Below are 14,609 nucleotides of genomic sequence, written 5' to 3'. Positions count from 1 at the left end.
TTCTAGCCTCAGGGCAGCAATTAATGATGAGATGGTCATTGCTTCACCATCATATGCGTTCTTTCCTGGTACGAATCATCTCATTCTCATATAATACAGTCATTGTGCTAATACGAGCCCACAGATTATACGCCGCTTGCAGTACTCTTACTATGCGTGCACGAGGTAATTAATCTTAGACCCCGTGGTAAACTGCTACGGCCGTCCTGACTGGCAGTTTTAGACTCAAAACTTCACGGAAAGTGAGAGAATACTGCCACATCTCAACGCAGCAGTATTCCTACTACAAACTCGAATCTCTCGCCAAAGCAAAGATACTGGCTTGCGGGGCTTCTTATTTGAGACATTCTGCTATTTTTTCTCTCTCGCCTCGTTTTCGCTCGGGTCTAAACTACCTCTTTTTCAAGCCTCCCGCATCTTTAATGAGCCGATGGTCATCGAACATATTCGAACAGGTCATATCATGGGAACCGCGCAGCACTTATTCATCGCTATTTACCGTGTCTCGGGCCTCGCTCAAAAGCTGGCTTCTGGAAACCCCGAAGAGGCAGCTACTGCCATATCAGAGCTGAGGTCACTGGAAGAAGAGCTTGCATCCAAGTATACAAGACCAGACTTGAGTCACAACATGAAAATCGAAGACCTTAACGACGCCGTGACATCAGAATTATACTGCCTAGCATGTCAGATTCATATAAAGAAACTCCTTACCTCGTCTGCGCCCGATGAAGAGTCCGCAACATTCTACTTGGTCGAGGATTTCATCAATCAATTACGGCTTTTACCTTCAAACTCGCCGTCACATAGCATTCTGAGCTGGCCATTGGTTGTGGCTGGATTTTCAGCGACAACCAGCAGACAACAGCGGATAATCGTCGCGAAATTGGGTCAGATACACGAGGTGTGGCAATCTGATATATTCTCCAAGGGTGCGGCATATCTTCAAGAGAAATGGCGCAGCGACAAACACTTGAATCATTCAAGATCAAGTTGCCATTCAGACACTTCCAGATCTCGGCAGGCATCTGGTGAGATTGGATCGATCTGGAAGAAATGCCCGGTCATCTTGGCTTGACATCTCACCTGGGCAGACTTCAATGCATTAAGTCTTCCGCTTGATTTTTTGCACATATAATTGATAAACCAGCAACTTGAATTATCTGGCACTGGGTCATTTCCAATACTCTGCATGAATTTCTTTGAGACGTGCTTCTCACATTCGATCCACAGCGCGGCTATTACTTTCTGAAACTGGCTAGACCCGTAGACTAATCTTCTCCACCGAGTATTATATGGTTGGAGGTAACTGGATAGAGCCCCACTTGAAATAGATCCAGGATCCCCAGATCAAGAATTTGTGGCCAGGAAAATGATAAAACTTAGAGACAGATGATGCGAGTGGTAGTAGTACTATTCCTGTCCAGCTGATTCTAGTTGACTCCCAATCGTGACCCACTGTGGATTTCTCAGGCCTTCCTCGTACATAAATTTGAAGATTCCCTTCACTCCTTTCAACCTTGGAAAACAACTACAGTTACATTCTCCTCCCAAAACCAAAACGCCATGCTACTGAATATCAACGAGAATGAGAACTTGGCTCGCATGCAACGAGGTGAACTATACTACGCCTTCACGCCAAATCTAGTTGCTGCGCGCAAACGATGCGGGCGTATTGTCAGTCAATTGAATCGCGCAGGTGACCTTTCCCGACGAGAGTTGGCAGAGTACTGGAAAGAGTAGGTTTAAATTCCGTTAAGGTCCCAAAGAAAAGGCCAATACTTACTTTGGATATCTGAATTCCATACCATGATGAAATTGGAATTGGGTGAAGACAATTCACTAAACCACGCATAGTATCACGAACGATTCTCCACCTCTACCACCTCCAGGTACAACAGAAGAAGAAGAGGACGCAATTCTCCATGAATACCCTTGGATTGAACGGCCCATCAACATTGACTACGGAGCCAATATCAAGGTCGGAAGCAACGTGTTTATTAATTTCAATTGTACCTTTCTCGACACCTGCACAGTCTCAATTGGAGCTCGCACCCTCATTGGGCCCAATGTGTGTTTCTTCAGCGGTACACACCCTCTAGATCCGGATTTGCGCAATGGTACCAATGGACCGGAGCTAGGTGGTGATATCACGGTTGGCGAGGATTGCTGGATTGCTGGCAATGTTATACTTCTTCCAGGGGTGACTATTGGAGATGGGTGTACTATTGGTGCGGGCAGCGTGGTGACAAAGGTAACGGAAAGCATTCATAGGCAGAGAATTTGCTCTTGCATATCTGTGATCTCATACTAATAATGCGTCTTTATTTAGGATGTTCCAGCATGCCATGTTGTGGCGGGGAATCCTGCGAGAATTCTTCGCAAGATTGAGCGTAGCCGTCCACCAAAGCCTCAAGGCGATATGCAAGGGTCGAATGGAATGGCAAATAACAATGGCGCTACTAGTAGAACAGACAACTGAGCTCGAATGTTCCAGCTACATATACCTTTTAGACTACTTCATCTATTGTTGATGTTTGCGTTCGTGATAATAGGAATAATCGATATCCTCAACATGACCGCCTACAATTACGGTGCTCCATAGTTCAATATTGTTCACGAGAACCAGAGTATAAGGCAGTATCCGAAAGTGGATGATATTCCAGATGCAGAAGGCACAAAGGCCCGAAAAGAAAATCAATGCGAAGCACATATTAAGAATCCATCCCATATGAAGTGGCCAAAACAAAGCCAACCCAACCCAACCCCATACTCCATATCCATATTTAATCAATCGCATGCTCGTAGTCGAGTTAACAAGGCTCCAACGCTGAAAAAAAGCCATCTCTCTCCTCTAACATCAATACATTCTAAGGTATCAAATAAACCGACCAGATCCTCTAGACACGCTTCCGGAGCGCTCGAGTTCCACGGCCTGATGCCTCTACCGCTGGCGCAGCCGGCGCAGTGGCCTTCCGCACGGACGCTGCGCTGGCGGTGGTCTTCTTAACGGCCAACGAGGCGGCCTGGGCACGAGGTACGGCGGGTTTCTTCGTAGCGGGCGCAGTTCCCGTGGTTGCTTTGCGGGCACCAGTGGCACGAGCAGGTTTTGTGACGGTAGTGCTAGATGACGTGGTCGAGCCATTGCTCATTCGGCGTTCGCCTTGACGGGTAGCTGGGCGAGGCAGAGGGGATCTGACGGAGCGGGGACCGGTCGCGGCACGGTTGCCGGTCTTCTTTGGTTGCATGGGCTGCAGGCCATCTCTAACGGTGGAGGTCGTCGCGCCGCGGGGGCGTGTTCCGGGGCCTGCTGCGCGGAGTGGGCTTGATGGTTTGAGCGGGGAAGTTGGACGCGACAGATATGAGGGCTGGCCTTTCTCGGGTGAGGCGCGGAAGGGCGATTGTGGGTATGTGCGGGAGTTGAGAGACTTGGGAGAAAGAATGCGGTGGTCGTTGCTGCGCACTTCCTGGGAGACAACGCGCGAACCCGCTGCCTTGGGGTTATTGCGGCGCTTGGGGTTTTTGAGCCCCTCAGGTGTACCAGTCGCGGGCGCGTTCTCCTTATCAGAAAACCCTTCGTGGCTGTAATCGTTGTTAGCGGAGGATATGGAGCGGCTGGATCGGTTGCCTTGCCTTGTGCGTCGGGCACGACCAGCCGGTGACGCTGGGTCCACGGAAATATTGGTCGCTACCCTGTTCTTGGTGGGCGACGGTTTCCGCAAGGGTGATGTTGAGTTCTGAGAGGTGTGCTTCTCGTAGAGTTCACCCATGTTGGCTTTGCGCAGGGAGATGGGGATGCGGTTGACGCGTCGTTCAATGCGGGCACGCAGGTCATTAGCCTGCAGGGCATATTGAGATCGAAGCTTGCGAGCTCGTTCCGTGACTGTATATCTATTAGCAGCTATAATATCACGCGATTTCTTCATTCCCACGCACTCTCGAGCTGTAGGTTATCCATCAAGGCCTGCTTTTGGCCCTGCGTCAGGCGCAATTTCTTGGCCGGGGGGCCTCTCGGGGTGGCATCCGGTGCGGTAATAAATTCGGGGGATTTGCGTTTCAAGGAAGCCATGGTGGATATTGAGAAAGAGCCCGTGGTGGTGGGGAAATCGAAAAGTGCAGAGTGTAAAGTGTAGAGTATGAGGGAACTTGAATGGAAGTGCGGAGTTGCTTTCCACAACAAACAAGGTGCCCGGGCGGAGGATGGCGGCAGAATGCGAGCTTGCCAGACCTCTCGTCATCAACGCCGTCCTCACATCGCAGCCTGCTCTTCTCCGCTTCAAACATCCTTTCATTTCCTTTCGTAATATACCCGCCATCATGTCGCTCGAAGCTACCATGATCATGTTCGTCAATTCTTCCGTGCCGAGCTCGCATCCCTGCTAACCCCTGCCCGCAGTGTCGACAACAGCGAAAGCAGTCGCAATGGAGACTACACGTGAGAAGCTCTCGACCCCCATCCCACCTTCGCCGCATCGTCTAATTCTCGCAGATCAACCCGCTGGCAAGCCCAGATCGATGCTGTGAGCATCATTCACAGTGTCAAGATGCGCGTACACCCACAGTCGGCTGTTGGCCTGATGAGCATGGGCGGCAAGGGTCCTGAGGTGCTATCAACCTTTACTACGGACTTTGGCGGTATCCTGGCTGGTCTCCATCGCACCAAGATTCACGGCACATCGCACTTGAGCTCGAGTATCCAGGTTGCTGGGGTATGTCTTCGTTTCTGGTTATTTTGAATTGGTGAATGCAATTACTAACGTCTTCCCTCTTTCCTACTGCTATAGTTGGCACTGAAGCATCGTTCCGAGAAATCCCAACGCCAACGAATCATCGTATTCTCCTGCTCCCCCATTGAAGAAGACGAGAAGACCCTGGTCAAGCTGGCCAAGAAAATGAAGAAGAACAACGTCTCCATCGACATCATTGCTTTCGGAGATCTCGAGTCCGACCAGACCAAGAAACTGGAAGCCTTTGTGGATAATGTATCGAGTGGTGATGGCTCCTATCTCGCCATCATCCCGCCGGGTCCTCATCTCCTTAGTGAGGAGCTTCAGCAGACCCCAATCCTCGCCGGTGAGAATGCCGGTGCGGCGGGTGCATCCGGTGGGGAGACAGGTGGTGACGCGGGTGGATTCAACTTTGAGGATGCGGCCGAGGACGACCCTGAACTCGCCTTTGCTCTCCGATTGTCGTTGGAGGAGGAGAAGAACCGACAGGAGAAGGAGAAGCGGGACCTCGAGGAGGCCGAGGGCAAGACGGAACTGGGTGGCATTCCCGAAGAAGGGCAGGGCGAGTCCAGCAAAGACAAGAAGGACGACGACAAGATGGATACTGCGTAGATCCCTATTTACTCTCCGTCTTCCGTCCCTGGTTGAAATGATTCGATGCATACCCGGCGTTTGCTTCTTGTTTTTATGTTCTCCTGTATACTCGAGTGCCGGCTCCTTGTCTATCTACTTAGTGGTATCATAGATGGCCACATTCGTCGACTGCAAAAGGGAAATATTGATGCGATTGGTATTATGCACATTCTGAGGCGATCATGATGGTCATCATGATCCCCCGTCAGGTCCAACACAGTAAACTGATCAAAGATATGTCTAGTTCGTAAGGTCATCAGCCCAGCCCTCTGGGGTATACAACTATTCCACTTGCTTCCAGCCCACGGCGTCCATGGGTCAAGTTCGTCCTCTCAACCACGCCCCGAGATGCCTATCGAAAGCTTCACACCGTACCGGCATCTCGAGCTGGTAGAATGGGTTCTTCATCACGTAGTCCGCATATAGCTCATAGATCTTGTTCATAACAGTGTCCACACTGCCGGTCAGGGGATCGGTGAAGAGGAGGAATTTCGTCCCGGTCAGGGTCTGGAAGCATGTCAGGCGAAACTTATCCGTCTCGAGGAATTCCAAGCCTGATGTGGGGACGCCCGGGTTGGGATAGCTGTACCCCGACGTAGCGGGGGCGGTGTTCCCGGGGGACGAAACGGCAGGTGAGGTAGATGGAGGAGCGAGAGGGAGCTTGGGAGTGATAGTGCGAGTGATGGCGTGTACACTGCGATCAACTAGTTAGCTTCAACTTATGAGGACGCAGGACAGGGGAAGGGTATTCGGACTGACCCGTGAAAGGTACCGGCGAGGACGAGGTAGTCGTTGGTGGAGAGCTTACGCAGGCCGGGTTGAAACTCCCGCTGGTAGATCAGACCTCCAGCCTTGTTGATAACTATGAGAGAGAGAACAGTCCTGGGAGGTAGTCAGTGGCGCATTCGTGGTGTTTGAAGTGGAACGGGGCGCACATGATGTAAGGATCCAGCAACGTGGCCGAGTGGAAGTAATTATCAATGGGAGCTACTGCGCATGCAGCATTTCCAGTTGGTAATGGTATAGTAGTACTGTAGTCTAGGTAGGCTGGGTCGCAATTGGTGTAGCAGGAGAAGTAGAAGTTGCACTGTTGTTGGATGAGCAGAAGTCGCGGGGAGTTTTGGCCGAAGCGGAGTTAGCTGGCGGAGTTCCACCGCCGCACGTTACGCCCCAAGGATGGCCCGTATATACTCCAGTACTAACTTGAACAATTTGCCATGGATATTACTAGTATACATTTATGTGAACATTCCAGTGATATTGCCAATTCATGCTGTTCTACTTGAGATGACCTTTTCGGCGTTGGGTCTTGCCAGTGGGGGTCTGGCACTGGCAGTTCCGAGTAGAATCTTGGAAAATATATGTAGTCTTAGTAGTAAAGGTAGTACTGCAAGTTCTTTTCGACTGCTCCCAACTGAAGGGGCCCTTCAAGTTCAATTTGGCCATAGTACAATACGGTATAAATACCGTGACTATGATGGTATTGAGCATTAACTATTATATAAATACTGTATTAACCAACATACCGAGGTTTTCTTTATGTTCAATTTATACATACGGTATTTACCTAGTTATATTGGTATTTAAGGTAGCATCTTTATTCAATGCCGATTAAAATCAACTCCTCTCTAATAGCACTTTTTTTGCAAGGGGTAATACTCCTCCAAAGTCCCTCCCCATGTACCTTTGGTGAGATGAAGGTACAAAGATCGTAAGAAGACTATAGGACACTCGTCCGCACCCCGGTAGGGGCGAGCATTTGGGACCGAATCTGGCCATTCAGTTGGTTGACGAACCCAAAGGACATCTACAACTTTGATGTTTTTCCCTTCAAAGGCTTTGTAGTCTTTCATAGTATCTTCTTCGCCAAACTTGAGATTTGCAAGCATAGTAATAGCCATCTCATCAAGGACAAGACAAGCCATAGTCCATCCGAACATAGGGGTAGGATAGTCCTCTTCAAGTTCGTTCATAAAATTAAGGCCACGAAGTAATGACTTGAACTCTTCCCGGATACGATCATCTGAAGCACCTTTGAGTGCTTCTTTATCTTGAACCACGTTAAGCTTAAAGCGGCGAGCTGCTTCCCTTATATAGGCTGGTAGGCTGAGGCCTAGGGTTCGTTCAGTCACTTTCACTAGGTTTTCCATTGCCTGAGGTACTTTTTCAAGAACCGGAGAGGAATATTCTGTGACGAAGACCCAAAACCCCCATGTTGAAATACAACAAGGGACTTCATCCGGGTTTGTGGTGAGCTCTTGGTGGCAGACTAATTCCAGTAAGTCACGTACTTCATCATACGACCTGGAATAGACTATTTCCCTGGATAATGCAGGGTCGGCTTCAGGTAGAACATCTAGTTCAACCACGGATCGGAATGGCATATCTGAAGCTGTGCCTTGCCCAAAACAAATTGGCCTAAAATTGCGATGCCTTGGGACTGGGCGAGTGGTGAGGGTGGGGTCTGGTGGGGTGGTTGGCCGAGGGACGCTGCCGGGGGGGTCGTCCGCGGGTGCTCATGTTGGTAGAGCGTTAGTTCTCGAAACTTGAAACTTGAAACTTGGAAAAGAAAAAGTTCGAGACAGAATCGATTGGTTAAGTATTTCCCAAAGGATGTCACCTGACTCCGGTCTCATTCTTGGTTGAGGAGAACAACGCAATGTTGAGGAGCAGGTCATTGATACTTCCCCCAGGTACTTCGTTTTTCTTTCTGTCTATTTAATATAAGCATCATAGCCTTAGGATAAAGATATACAATGCTGTCTTTTCCTACATTCCTCTTCTCGAATCTAAAGGGACCGGGGGGGGTTCACGTTAATTGTCAAAATGGCAGACTACTAATAATAGTAGCATTATAAGATACTTTAATTCCTAATTCGCCGTCAAAATCTCATTAAATAGCCACAATCTTGCTAACTTCGACGATACTCTGCAATTCAAGTTGAAGTCAGCATCAGACATACACAACTCTGAACCCTGAATAAATAGTAGTAAAATCAGACTGAAAACACTTACCGGCTTGCCTTGCTTACTCTCCGTTTCAAACGAAGTACTCTCATATTTCACCGACCCTTCAAACCCCTCCCCACCATCCTTAACATACCGCAAGTAATCCGGCGCACCAGGGAAGTCCGTATTATCCGCAATCGCCAGCGAGCCCAACCTCCAGAGCCCCAAATCCTCGATTAGCTGCAGATCCGGGAGATAGAATTTCTCCCAGTGATCAAAGAACGCCATATCAACACTCGTGACTATCCCATCAGTATGCAATTTTTTCAAAGAGTCCGAGCCAGGTCCCTCCAGGACATGCACCACATCTGCGATACCGGCCAACTCGATGAGATCCCGCGACAGGGCGACCATTTTGGGGTTAAACTCGAAGGTGTATACGTTCACGTCTGCGGGGACATTCTCGCTGTGGATATCGCGGAGGATAGCTCCCCATGCAATTGCCGATTTGCCCACGAACGTGCCGAATTCTAGGATTGTGCGGGGCGCGGGATGCTGCGCTTCTAGCTGGGCGCGAGCTGCGTCGAGTTTCTTGTCTTTGAAGATCATCATGTGGCCCTTTTCGGCGGCGAAGGTGTCGATTGCGTTGGCTAGGGCCCAGGGATTGTGGGTGAAGGTGGAGGCTGGCTGGGTGAAGATGTATTCGCGGAGCTCATCGGCTCGCTGGGAGAACACGTCTTGGAGATTTGAGGGGGGGCATTTTCGAGAGTTGGGTACTAGTGATGCTCTGAGTAGAAGGGAAGGACTGGAGATAGTATATACTGATAGGAATTAGGGCGAGATTTGAGAGAAAGAGGAGAGTTCGGCGGGGTTGAAAGAACATAACGAGTGTTTCCGAGTCCCTTTTATATGGTGGGAGAGCTAGAAAAATACATTGTTAAATCTACCTTATATCATCATCGGCGTTAATTAATGGTGATGTACGCAAGCTGAGCTTCCGGTGGGGGCATGTCGAGAATTGTCTCGAGCGTACGACGCTGGCCCGAAGATACCTTCAAGAAGTCGATTTTCAGCGTCCAATTGAAGTGTACAATATTGATAAACTCTTTGCGAGAAACTGTGTATGTTATAATGTATAGGCTGTCCCGGTATAAAGATACTGATAAAGTCCTTGAGATCGTATAGATCGGTGGTTCATCTCCGAGGCGTAAGACCGAGGCGTAGGGCCGAAAGTCGGCCTTGAGCTCCCAATACGGATACCTCGGCCGACCCTAAATAGATCATCAGCGACGGAGACCCGGAAATGTAGAATGATGATGATGACTTAAAAATTAGCAGTTGAAAAAAGAAGGTTAGTTGACTTGACAATTTGATCGACAAAGCGATTAGGTGGTTTGAGGGTAGCTTGACGTGTACACATCCAGACATCTAGCAATGGATGGTGTTCTTCACATGCAAAGAGAGCAAACAAGAGTTTTGAATTGTATAGAAACAGGTCAATATGGGCTCTCCTTGGTCTTACCGCTAGGTCTCCCATATATACTTCGGCTCTTCCGAATGTTTTGGTCGATGGAACCTCTGACCCCGGCGCCTGAATGTCTGGAATAGTAGACGACAATATTACAAATCATGCACTGTACTCCAGCACATGCACGCATGTCAAGTCGAAGTAAAAAAAATATGGCAATCCACAACCAGAGAAATGACGAGAAGCTCGTTTCTCATAAAATTTCCCATTTGAGAGACTGTGTAGATTTCTGGCGACTACCGGGCATGTGCACCAGAAAAATACTTTGTATACAATGCCAAGGCAAAGAAGATGTCGAACGGGTGAGATTCAAGTTGCATGACTGTCAAGTTGTATTTTCAGGTCGAAATATAGTGGCAGCTCAGTCGATTCTCGGTCGCAGATAAAACCAACAATTCAAAGCATGCGGGAACAACCCTCGATCCTTCAACCTTTTTCACCAAGCTCCACGATCGATGCTGGGCGCTGCATCATCTGTGACCTAGTTGTGATATTTGCAAGTTCGGTCCTATGGGCCCGCCCCAGAGTGACCTTTGACTAGCTAAAATCCGAAAGGCATGGAGTAAAGCCAGGTGCAATCGATCAAGCGCTGGTAGCAACTAAGCATGAATAAAGTCGGGGGGTGATGGATGTAAAAAAGTCTGCGACGGAAGGTCTCCGCCTCAGCCTCGCGGCGTCGTCGAGGTTTCCTCTTCTGGCAATGGTGGAGTAGAGTCACGTACTAAAGGAAATGCCCTTTTTCCCTTTTTTTTTTCTCCTGCTAAGGCTATGAACGTTCGTTCGGTTGCCGGAGCCCCATTTAACCTTAACTGGTTCCATCTGGGGAATCTGTGAGCCGTCATGTTAAAATCGACGTGATGTCCCCCTGCAGTATGGCATACTTCGATGCACTTGGGCTTATCCGATTATCACTCACTGTCAACTGTCCACCTCTCTCTGCAATTCTCCACTAGGATTTTTCTCTGCCATAGTCGCGGCCACAATGATGCAATCCCGTCTCCTTGGTCCATGTTCAAAGGGGAAATAAAGTGCGATTGGGGGCCATTCACATTTTTTGACTGGTCGCACTCGCCTCAATCTATCCCCGGCCCTGAGTGGTCCGATATGCCCTGACCCAATTAATCATTCGGTACGGGTACTACATAAAAGAGAAAAAAAACAAGGAAAGGACAAAATCAACACTGCAGACACTGGAGTTTGTATTACCATTAGCCCCCACTATAAAGCGCACGGAGTACGCCGAGACACAGATTCGCCTAGTTTCACCGACTGAAACGCAGAACAAGATTAGCCGTGGGTTCGGGGACCATTTGTCAGTCACTTCATAAACCCACCATCGAGCACGGGTTAATTGATTGCGCTCTCTCAGCTTGATGGGGTCAGACGTAGGGTTTCATCGAATGGACGAGCCATGTCCAGTACTCCTCCGTGATGCATTGCCGATCCATACTCGTACTCAGATCCACCATTCTCCACTCAGCGCGTTATGTATTCCATTTTTTGACTGTTCTCTTTTTCTTTTTGTCAAGCCGAACTCATTATATCGCTCACTTGTCCCTATCCACGTTCCCACATTGACAGTAGGCCTGACTGCGGAGTTCTACAGAATTCTTACAGTCCAGGACTACGAGATGCTAGTTTTCCTTTCTGATGTACATTCTCGGCAAGTGGGGAGGGGGAAAAGAAACTCTCAAAGGATTCAAGCAATCACGTATCGTATAATATGGAAACTCGCCCCCATTCGAACCCAAAAGAAACCTTGGTAATAATGCTGCCTACGGCAGGCTTACGAGATCAATCCGCAGTCCGAATGCCCCGACTCGCCTGTCTGCAGCGCAGTCAGCCTTGATCCTCCGAGTCTTGACTAGACGTTGACACGCACCAGGATTCTTAGTTCGTTAGTATTTCGTGCTAGCTCTGCGGCTGATGGTCCGTGTTCGTGTTGTGAGGTGTCTACTCCGTAGCTGTCCGGAGTAATGTATGTACATGTCTCTCCGGTCTGCGAAGAGGAGGGTCTAGAATGAGTAACCAATGCATAACACATCGCTCAAGCTAAAAACTATGGGGAATGATGGATGCCTTAAATTCGGTGTTGGCTATCATAAATCCAAATCGGGGAGCATTGTACTTGTCCCCTTCCCTTCATACCGAGAAGAGGGTTCAGTGATCCAAGCAGCTCTATCGATCTACTAGTCCATAGCTCTAGGGCTATTTCTGGAAATGAAGGTCCGTCGATCGTTTGTAAAGGCTGCGCATCCTTTTTGGAGACCAGACAGCGAACATAAAACCGCCTTGCCAATGATTCGTTTCCGGGAGTTCGAGAGCGGAATTTTGTACCGAAAGTATCTGGGTCTAATCGATTTCAGGATTCCGACTTTGGTTCTAGCATTGCTCCTGTCTCGTGGCTTTTAACCCATTTTGGGATCTTGGAGCATATAACTTCTATATGCATCCAGGGAAGTACGGACTCGGAGTAGTCTCCATATGATTAGGTAGGGGCTTACTTGAGTCATGACCGAGGGTCTCCGAGTTTAAAGCTTCGTCAGAGGCTTCTTCACTGTGGATTTGACGGAGATCGGTTTAACCTTTCTGTTCCTCGGTCCCTTATTCATTCATTCATTCTACGCTATTGAGGCGGGCCAACCTTGGAAGTGGCTAGGTGCCCATGTAAAATCTGATTACCTAATGGTAGGTACCTCTGCTATTCGTTTTAGGTCCACTGGTACTCGGACATGTGCGGTGTATTCTGTAGTATAATGTGTATTGTATAATGCATTTATGTATATGTATATCGTAAATCATACCCCAGCCCTCGAAACCCGTACCTTTATAACTGGGAGAGAAAAGAAAAAGAAAAAGAAAACCATATCAACACAGCATTCCGAATCAAATCGAAACCCAAACGAATAAAATCATCAATGTAGACCCACCAACACCAAGCATGACATGACAAAACAAAACAGGCAAAACCCAAGTTTCCAGCCCAACCCAATCCTCAACCCAGAAGAAAAAAGACAAGACGGACGAAAAAGGACGGACTAAAAAAGCAAAAATCCTCGGAATGCCGTTCTCAAAGCAAACACTGATGCTTCGGCCAGTCAATCCCCTCAATACTGGATACTGGATACTGGACCAACCTAATTATCCACCCCCACCAGCGACGCCAACCGACACCCTCCATGAACAAGAGTAAGAATACCCTCATTCAGCCCCCACTCCCGTAATGCCACATCCTCACCCTCCTCCCCAAGCCCGATCCGATCCTCACGCTCAAAGTGTCGCCCAACATGCTCCATCCGCGCATCCCAGCTCCCCTCCCCACTAAACACCTCCTGGCAGAACCCGCAACGACTCTGCTGCGGCGCCTTCCGGAGTCCGAACCAGCATCGACGCCGAACTTCGTCGAGACTTGTTTCGAAGGCGGCTTTTTCGCTGTCGCTGGGTGTGCGTCTTGTTGATGTGATCCAGGGTGCGTGCATTCGGCGGTGATGTTGGGTGAAGAGGTCTTTGCGGTTGAAGTCGTTTGGTTGGACGGGTGGTGAGGTGGTTGTGTTTGGTGGTTGGGGGCCGGAGTGGGTGTGTATACTGCACTTGCCCACATCGCATCTGTAGAAACCGAGTTGGAGGTGTTGGGAGGTGACGTGTCGTTTCCATTCATTTTTCGAGACGAAGGTGCTTTCGCAGCCGTAGGGAGCGAAACTACACACGAAGGTGCGTGTGTTGCTGTTCTCGCCGGTGCCGGCGTTGGTTGCGCCTCGTCGGCGGGTGCGGCCTTGTGTGGAGGTCGGTCGTTTCGTGGATCCTTTGCGGATTCGTGATGTTGATGTCGTTGAGGCCGCAGGTGTGGAAGTACTAGGTTGGCGGCTGCTGGAGCGCCGATTCGAAGACGGGAATGCTATGCCCTCGATGGGGACTGGGGAGGGCCATGATTGATCAGGTGTGGCGTTGCGGTCTGATTGACTGCCGGACCAAGTGTCAAAGTCTGGTTCATAGGGAGAACGGTGGTCAGGTTGGATCTCGAATATGCGTGGTTTTGCTGCTAATAGGGAGTGGTCGAGAGCTGTGGTTGTGGTTGTGGTTTCGACGAGTCCATCCGGGGCGGGATAGCTGGTTTGATCATCAATTCCGGCAATGGTCATAGTTCTACTATCCTCTTGCCGGAAACCTGGGGAAGCAAGGCAATTCATCGCAGGCACGCTGCCACTGTTGCTGCTGCGCGGACTTTGCGGGTCGGAGATAGTGGAGATACCGCTATTCCAGGCCGAAAAGCGATCGGTGTAGGTCAAGTCCGGAGGCATGTAGCCCATTGCGAAAGATTGTTCTTCAGCCTTCCACCATGGCTGCACGCTGTGAGAGGCCTCGCTGGCCTTCACCTGTTCGTCCATAGGGGACAGTTGGTATTGGAAATGCGCTGCGCGGGTGACAAATGGGTGATCGGCGGGTAGTGAGGAGTCGTGAGCTTCGTAAGACGAGTGTGAGACACCTGTCTTAGGCATAATATGGGGGTTGTCTGCGAATTGCGTGTAGGAGTCCATGTTGCCCAGTGTTGGATGGTTGTTCAAGGAAAGACAGACTACCGGGTGCTGGGGAGCGATAATAGGGTTCGGGGATCAGGGGAAAAGGAACCGGGGACGGTATATATAACGGATTTTGGGCAGCGTGAGATGAAAATGAGCTTTCTTCCGAGCCATGCTGGCGGGTCCAGTGCGTTGCATCAATACGAAGAAGTGACTGATTACCAAAACAACATGATGGCCCTTCTGGTGCGGTGGATC

At 49.4% G+C, this 14,609-nt stretch overlaps 7 protein-coding genes across 7 annotated transcripts; 3 read left to right on the top strand and 4 right to left on the bottom strand.

Moving 5' to 3' along the window:
* Positions 1-430: 430 nt before the first annotated feature.
* On the top strand, positions 431-1,075 carry N7481_000118 (uncharacterized protein; the record flags this gene model as incomplete). Its single annotated transcript, XM_057259337.1, has 1 exon — positions 431-1,075. One exon carries the CDS (start codon positions 431-433, stop codon positions 1,073-1,075), a length of 645 nt encoding a protein of 214 aa, XP_057127169.1.
* A 488-nt stretch (positions 1,076-1,563) lies between these two features.
* Positions 1,564-2,479, top strand: N7481_000117 (sugar O-acetyltransferase; the record flags this gene model as incomplete). Its single annotated transcript, XM_057259336.1, has 3 exons — positions 1,564-1,736; positions 1,855-2,251; positions 2,330-2,479. 3 exons carry the CDS (start codon positions 1,564-1,566, stop codon positions 2,477-2,479), a joined length of 720 nt encoding a protein of 239 aa, XP_057127168.1.
* A 418-nt stretch (positions 2,480-2,897) lies between these two features.
* Positions 2,898-4,066, bottom strand: N7481_000116 (uncharacterized protein; the record flags this gene model as incomplete). The annotated part of the gene is made up of 2 exons (XM_057259335.1): positions 2,898-3,880; positions 3,934-4,066. The coding sequence occupies 2 exons, from the start codon at positions 4,064-4,066 to the stop codon at positions 2,898-2,900; spliced, it is 1,116 nt and encodes a 371-aa protein (XP_057127167.1).
* A 248-nt stretch (positions 4,067-4,314) lies between these two features.
* N7481_000115 (proteasome regulatory particle base subunit RPN10) lies at positions 4,315-5,336 on the top strand (the record flags this gene model as incomplete). Its single annotated transcript, XM_057259334.1, has 4 exons — positions 4,315-4,340; positions 4,394-4,432; positions 4,487-4,706; positions 4,782-5,336. 4 exons carry the CDS (start codon positions 4,315-4,317, stop codon positions 5,334-5,336), a joined length of 840 nt encoding a protein of 279 aa, XP_057127166.1.
* A 339-nt stretch (positions 5,337-5,675) lies between these two features.
* Positions 5,676-6,294, bottom strand: N7481_000114 (trafficking protein particle complex subunit 4; the record flags this gene model as incomplete). Its single annotated transcript, XM_057259333.1, has 3 exons — positions 5,676-6,051; positions 6,117-6,239; positions 6,284-6,294. 3 exons carry the CDS (start codon positions 6,292-6,294, stop codon positions 5,676-5,678), a joined length of 510 nt encoding a protein of 169 aa, XP_057127165.1.
* Positions 6,295-8,250: 1,956 nt separating this feature from the next.
* N7481_000113 (putative O-methyltransferase) lies at positions 8,251-9,316 on the bottom strand (the record flags this gene model as incomplete). Its single annotated transcript, XM_057259332.1, has 3 exons — positions 8,251-8,286; positions 8,373-9,111; positions 9,291-9,316. 3 exons carry the CDS (start codon positions 9,314-9,316, stop codon positions 8,251-8,253), a joined length of 801 nt encoding a protein of 266 aa, XP_057127164.1.
* Positions 9,317-12,971: 3,655 nt separating this feature from the next.
* Positions 12,972-14,369, bottom strand: N7481_000112 (putative C2H2 finger domain protein; the record flags this gene model as incomplete). The annotated part of the gene is made up of 1 exon (XM_057259331.1): positions 12,972-14,369. One exon carries the CDS (start codon positions 14,367-14,369, stop codon positions 12,972-12,974), a length of 1,398 nt encoding a protein of 465 aa, XP_057127163.1.
* Between the last annotated feature and the right edge of the window lie 240 nt (positions 14,370-14,609).

This window comes from Penicillium waksmanii (assembly GCF_028829765.1).
Source record: "Penicillium waksmanii strain IBT 27052 chromosome Unknown utg000001l:1.0-4852451.0:1.0-4856178.0, whole genome shotgun sequence".
Taxonomy (NCBI): domain Eukaryota; kingdom Fungi; phylum Ascomycota; class Eurotiomycetes; order Eurotiales; family Aspergillaceae; genus Penicillium; species Penicillium waksmanii.
This window is presented reverse-complemented; position numbering and strand designations above follow the sequence as displayed.